The sequence below is a fragment of the Thunnus albacares genome, chromosome 1, assembly GCF_914725855.1.
Source record: "Thunnus albacares chromosome 1, fThuAlb1.1, whole genome shotgun sequence".
Taxonomy (NCBI): Eukaryota; Metazoa; Chordata; class Actinopteri; order Scombriformes; family Scombridae; genus Thunnus; species Thunnus albacares.
The window spans coordinates 20,916,537-20,924,002 of record NC_058106.1 but is presented as its reverse complement, the minus strand read 5'-3'; the positions used below and the strand labels follow the sequence as shown (position 1 = coordinate 20,924,002).

Here is a 7,466-nt window from a genome sequence, read left to right as displayed (position 1 = left end):
GTTATAATAAACTACTCTATTGGTATATAAATGATGTTTTATTACTCATTTTTAATAACTCTTGTGCATAAATAACACCAGGAGGGTAAAACTCAAATAGAGAAATTTGCAAAGAGCAAACAATGAGAACAGTACAAGCAGCTATACTTTAAATTTTATTTTCTCTATGTTATGGTTCTCTTCATAGTACAGGCAGTACTGATGTTGATTCTCAAAGTAAACTGTTCCATTGCCAGAAAAAAAAACCCTAGACACTTCTTTTTAGAAGAGTCAGTTGTGTAGCAGAGAAAAACAACAACTTGCCACAAACAGTATCTTTAAGAATGACATTGTCAGGTACAGTCTTTAAGGGTTTCATGGTCCAAGATCTCTTTCAGGTTTGAACTATGTGTGTTCCAGACCTACATGACTGTATATACCCTCCACAGATCTCAGCTCTGTCAGGGTGAAGCTCAGTCTGTTGATAATTAATCCCGGCACTTAGATCTTGAAACAGACGGTCATTGTGATAGACTAAATCGACTTTTTCTTTAATCCAAATGTAAGTAGCACTTGATAGGAAAATGTCCAGTTAATAGTGTCAAATGCCTTCTAAGCATCAAGTCTGACTAGTGCACAACAGTTTTTATGTTGTGTCCTCATATCAACAGAGTGATCCTCACTAATCAGGCTGGGCATAAATCCTTTTGACATCACTGACACATAGCAGTCATAATACACATTAAAAACTGATGGAAGGCTAAAACATCTACAGTATTCCTCAGGGAAATAAATAAATGATAATGATGGCTCCTCTCCTCAGAGGTACAGTATCTTTCCATTTTTAAGACTCTCCTTGAAAGAAGCCAAGAGATGTACTTTGTTTCTCCCTAAATGTCTCACACCCCTTACAAGGAAACCATTGATACCAGGAGTTTCGTCACATTTTTGTTGTTTTTTTTCCTCCTAATTTGTCAACTATTTAACTAGAGTTTAGGATGTCATTCTGAGCTTCACCTATAGATGGCAGATCCACTGTGTTCAGGGATTTACTCAAGACCTCAGCATATGGAGCTTGTTTATACAAATGTCTACAGTAGCTTGAGAGTTCTACATCAGGGCTGATTGAATAGGAGAAAACAAAAGATAAATACAAATAAAGATAACCTCCTATTACATTATAGTTCGGGACTTTGAAATGAATGGCAAAATAAACTGAAGACACATCTATGCCGAACAAAAAAGTAATTCTGATGATATGCATTGGTATGAAATGATCATTAAATCATGAGTAAAATGGACACTGGACAGAAATTCACAGTAAAAAGTTTTATTGCTACTTGGCTTAAAGTTAATTAAAAAAAAACAGCTCATCTGCTCGAAACTAATGATAGCAGCATTTTAAATAAAATAATGACCATCTTCCACCCTCAAAGTTCACAGGAGTACAATTCTGTCTGACAAACAGCAAAAGTGCGCATTGTTAGTCTTGTTCCTAAATAATCTCTCTTCTCTAATTATCAAACACAAAACTAAATTTTAGCAGCAATCTGCATGCTTGAATAAAAACCTAAAAATCTTCGATATGCTCCATTTTTGTACAAATAAATCACATTTTGTGTGTATTCTATGCTTTTATCTTGATTTATATTTAGGGCATGCTTTGAACATTAAATACAGTTATAATTTGTACCTTAAAATAAAGTACCGTATTGAGTGACAGTTTTCTGTAGAATCCCAATCACTTTAAATTCTGTAGTGGAGAGGGAAATAGAAATTTGCATGAAACAATGAAGTACAAAAATAAACATCAGCTTCTTGGTGTCAAGAAAAAAAATATTCAAGCATTTCTAGAAAATAATGTACAGGAAGGAACCGTGAGATTAAACAACTGGCTACTTTGGTCACATGTTAAACAACTGGAGAATCTTTGATCAGGTTCATTCACCGTATTCACGCGGGATTACAGTCCATCCATTACTCACAAGGGCATGCATACACTTACTGCACATGTGCACTTTAGCTTCATTTTTACATACACACAAACACAGACATTTTGCAACATAGTTGTACAGGGAGCTTGTTAAGTTGTGCAGAGAGGAAAGGACTTACACTTAAATGAATCAGCAGCTTAAAAAAAAGCACTGACACAGTAGCCTACTCATATGCACATACCCTCTACTGGACCCCCTCCACTAAAGAATTAAAGGGAATATTTCTAACCAATGCATTGTACTCTACTGTACCCTCTGCTCCCTCTTCCTGTATCTACACATACAGTAGGCTTATGTACACGCACACTGATTAGTCTACTGATACATGAATCATTATACAAACATATTTCATGTTGAAAATGTGGACTGGATAGTGGGTGAATATATGGCGTTGACCAAGAGACAGACAGAATGAATGTACAGTGAATGTACAACTGTATAAAAAACAGATGGTTTTGAAGAGCACTACATGTTACAGTGCAATGCGGTCCAAGTCTGACTTGGCAAACTGGGACCAAATAGTTAAAGCAGCACTAAAAATAAGCCAAAGGAAAGGACACTCACAAAATACCAAAACAGTGATGCAACTTGCACACACAATCCCAATAACACACATCTCACACACATACACACAAAAGTCAATATTCATTTTCAGACATTTTGAGAAAAATTACTCTTGTAGTTTTAGGTGATGGAAAATGATGCTCTGATGTACTGTACATAGATATATATAAAGATGACACTTTGCATATTTAAATGAAGGAATTCCCCAACCTCTATTGTGAATACAATTTCTTAGTAAACCTTGTGGAAAAGTCTGTTTCTCCTCTCCTAACTTGCAAAAAAGAAGCACTTTTCCAACTTCTTTCAGATGTGTACCATATTCTTCACAATCAGAATCTGTCTTAAAGCTTCTCTAGCTCTTCCTGTGGCAGGTACATGCTCTCATGTGCAGTGCTGTTTATGTTTCACTGCTATCTGTCAGGATGACTGTCTGACACACAATGTGGTTTCTGATGGTGCAGGTCTGGTTATAGCCAGAGTCAAAGAGAAGCTTCCCCTTTTCTATCTCAGACATTGTGCCGTCAAATCAATAATGTGACTGGAAACAATTTATCAGCCTTATCAAATATTTCCTGTTCTTAATTTGAAAGAAAAAAATCAAAAAGTTGAAATTAGTGTCTAAATTTTAAATAAGCAAAGTAAGGAATACATGAAAATGAAAAAAAAAATGCACAACTGAACTTCCTCTTTTCCAGCCAGGAGGGGGCATATATACTGTATGTACAACATTGTACTATATAGTAAGATATATATATATATATCTATGAGAACAATGTTGGACAGATACTGTTATTAGGAGTTGAGAATGCATATTATGCTGTTTGTGGCGCTGATGTTGAAAATTGAATTATAAGTTGAGACAAATTCAGAAGTAACTGAAAGCAAAGACAAATCTCTCATAAATAAGAACTACTTGTCATATTACAAACACACCAAAAAGTGAATGTTATGTCACGTTGTTATGTGACTTACATTATTATCACATCTGTTGGCTATGTATTCTTAGATAAGAGGTGATATGTTGGGCTGAGGGGAGCCACAATAATCCAAGCACACTATGTTGATCAAAACCACATATATTAAACTCAAATATACATAACTCTGAGTAGCCTTATTCTCTATGTACAAAGTGCTTTAACAGTGTTAAATCCAAATAACCAAAAGACGCAAAAAAACACAAGAAGGTTCAGACTCATACATCAATTAAGGCTTCATCACCGACTTTTCACTCATTCCTGTGGAGCAAAGTAAGGACAGAAGGGTTGCTTTAATAAACAACACCCTGGGTGCTAAAGACCTCAGTCACAAATGGCATGAGTGGGATTAAACAAATGGCTCCTCCTTTCAAAAATACTGAATGGTGATGCTTTAAGGCTAAAAGGGAACACTGAAAGGTCCAGCTATGCAACAGCTGTGGAATGCCAAAACTGCACCACTACCGACTTTGGAGTGGAAAACAAAAATATACATCTAATGTAGTAATCACTGACATGAGCAATTACCCAACTTTGGCCTTCTTACAACCACGGCAGCCCCAGCAGAGCTGCTTTCTCTTTTGGCACAAGGTGGGGGAGGTTCAGGAATGGGTGAACTGAGGTTTTCAGGGCTGCATAATATTTACCTGATAATTCAAATAATATTTTTTAAAAATGTAATTTGACAACATACGTTAAACTGAATGATTGTTCCCACACATTTCAAGAGAAAACTGATAGGGAATGATAGATGGCACCAACTATTGAAGCACTGCATGGGACCAAATAGAGGAAAAATACACACTGTTAAAGGAAGGAACATATCCTGCTGCAGTGCATTCATATTACAGTACCTCATAGTGCTGCTGCACTGAATAACTTTTTTATTAACCATGTGAGCTGAATCCTTAGAGAAGCATTTCCCCCTAATCAGAAAAAGGCATGTATGAAATATGTGCGAGTGAAAGACAGCAATATCATCTTATAAGGGGACACAATTAGTTGCTTTGTCCCAATTTTTCGGCAAACTAATGTTTATTAAAAATAGCATGTCTACTTGTCAAACTGTGGGTTCTGCCAACAAACTTTGTAACACCATTTTGGGCACAGATTCGATCTCATAGAAAGCAATACAAAAGGGAATCCATCCTTTTTATAATGGGCCAAAATAACCTGTGAGACACCCTGAAAATCATCTGGATGTGAAAAAAAGATTTAATGTGATGTAAAAATGTCAGAGACTGAATTTGCCTGTAAGGACATGGATGGATGAAAAAAAAATTAATGGTAACAGCCTCAAAAGTTTGGATATATTAAATTGTACAATCTTAGTACTAGGGGAGATATTTCATAACACATAGTACATAAAATACTGCATCTATCCTTCATGTCTTGACAGAACACCATGTAATAATTCACTTTTGTGCCTTGATAGACTGGTTTGTTCAGATGACATTGAATTATATTATATCCAAATTATATCCAAACATCCTGGGATCTCCAGTCCACTCTCCAATGACCATAAAACTGACTAGATTTAAATGAAACTTTTGTTTTCCTATGTAGTTTGTAAGGAGATCATTCGATCATGCACTGTCACAGATTATAGCGTTATAAGGATTTTTGAATTCTACACCATGTCAGCTCTGTACAGTTGAATGACTTTGATATTGTTATTTTTGACAGCTATTCAAAGTGCATTGATCTAAATAGCAATATTTTTCAATCTTGATGTCATAAGCTCAAGCACACCAGGTCAAACCTGCTAGTTGTGAGTGTGTGTTATGCTTTATAGAATTTATTTATTCTATAGAGGAGATTCTATACACATTAAGTGGGAATGTTAATAAAATAAAACCCAAGCATAAGTTTTCTGGCAATGTAAATTATTTTGTCTTCACATCTTTTAGTCCTATGTGACTTACTAGCATTTATATTGTTGGATTTTCCTTTTATAAGCCACAGGAGGAGGAGGGTAGCAGTAGCTGTGCCAGTGTTGGTCTCTTGGAGACACTGTCCCTCCTCCAAATTTAAACAATGAACTCTATCCTCAAACACAGCCAGGGTGTACGGGAGCACCAGGCTATCTGCAGTAGGCACTTTTTCAAGTTTCAGTCACAGGGCTTCTCTCCAGGACCTGAGAGACCATGGAGCCCCTGGAGAGGAGATTTGACCTCACTGAAGACGATCCCGCACACACCATCTAGATTGCTTGACTTTCCAAGTAAAGGGAAATGTTGCTGACATGTTTAAACACATGAGGTATCCCATTTCAGGTCAGGCTTGTTTTGGTCTATGATAGTCAGCTTTCCTTTTCACATTATGTCATGATCTGGGATCTTGGTTGCCTTCTTTTCTTGGATACCCAAATTGTTGCACATAAACCCTTTTTTTTACTCTCACATTAATGGCACAGCATCACCTTGTGACTATCAATGTCCCGGATGTTTGTCTTGTCTTCACAAAAGATCTGAATGGCAACTTGAATTGGAATATCCCACATGTATGAGAAAAATCTCCTCTACCTCCCTGGAATGGCACGATCACAGAATTGCAGCCACATGGCAATATGCTGTGTCACCCTTCTAGAGGGCAGTATCGTAGACTTCCTGCTGTAAGATGGGAGTCGGCCCTGGACCTGGGACCAGGTTGGGGGCAAAGGCAGGAGGGTGTGGATGATCCCACACCGGGTCTTTTAAGGAAGGGGGTGTGGATGGTGCGCAGGGGCCTGAGACTAGAGGGCTCTGGCCTCTTAGCTGCTCCCTGACTTCCTGCTCCAGACAAGGAGGCACAATCAGCTGGTCCTCGGGGTCCTGCTGTGCTGGGGCAGTGAAGTAGCCAGATTTCTTCTTGGGAGCCTCCAGGGCCACCTCAATGAGATTATGACTATCCTCAGGGGCCACCACAGAGCCATTGCACAGCTTCTTTCCAAACAGGCTAGATGTGGAAGGTGACTTCTTAAGATCGGCAATCTCTCTCCCACAAACAGCCAGCAGGCAGCCGTTTGTCGCAGATACCACCACGGTGTTCTGCCTGCGCATTTTGCCGTTGGGATAGTCAGAGCCTCGCTTTTCAAGATCCAGGTCTTTGGGGCTCTCAGGGGCCCCTGACCGTAGCTGGAAAGCACAGCAGTGAATGTCTACCTCCACTTCTAACTTGCTGCCATTGGAGATCACACCCTCGAGTGGTGCTTCATCATCACTGTCCAAGCCGTTGTCAGACTGGTTGCTTGAGAACGTGGCACAGGAGGGCTGCCGCTGGAACAGACCTGGGTGGGTTCCTGGCCCAGCTGAGCCTGGCACCATGATCCCACACAGTGCAGTAGCGGGGTGCACGCTACACCGTCTCTCTGGGCGAGAGCCAGGTCCTGACGATGGGTGCTCGTCAGAGGCAGTGGACCCCGCCTCGCTGCCTACCTCTGACGCTGATGTCTCACTGTTGAACTCAGAGACAATACCACTACTGGATGACAGCATGGCTGTGTCATTGGAGCCTGGGGTCACAGACACAGGCAAAGGCGCTGGGAGAGGACCCCGGGTTTCAGTGGTGGAGACCGGCGGATCACAGGTACAGCTGTCCTCACTAATGTGCAGGGACACCACCAAAGCCCCGATGTTGTCCTTGCAGCCGTAGCTCTGGGCGAGTGAGCAAAGCTTCTTAGCTGCGGCGCGTGGATCCCGCACAGCCTGCACAGTGCACACAGCCTCCTGGTAGGAGACCCGTTCAAACAGCGCTCGATTCCCCAAGATCAAGAACTCATCCTGGGAACAGAGGGGCTCAGTGTGGACCCAGGGCTTTGGAAGCACCCAGGGAGACAGATAAGAGCAGCCCAGCAGGCGAGAGCAGCATGTCACTCCGCTTACTTTGTTATCCTATAAAACAGAAGGGCCCTTAGTGTACAATCTTTGAATATAAAGCTGCACATTAATACAAGATCTTAAGTTTTAAATCATGG

At 40.1% G+C, this 7,466-nt stretch overlaps 1 protein-coding gene across 1 annotated transcript in view; it reads right to left on the bottom strand.

Moving 5' to 3' along the window:
• Window positions 1–1,293: 1,293 nt before the first annotated feature.
• phlpp2 (PH domain and leucine rich repeat protein phosphatase 2) overlaps window positions 1,294–7,466 on the bottom strand; it is a 41,275-nt gene continuing 35,102 nt past the window's right edge. The window contains exon 19 of the mRNA XM_044349089.1: window positions 1,294–7,383. Within this exon, the coding sequence (XP_044205024.1) occupies window positions 6,097–7,383 (1,287 nt within the window). The 3' untranslated portion in view covers window positions 1,294–6,096. The remainder of the gene's footprint in view (window positions 7,384–7,466) is intronic.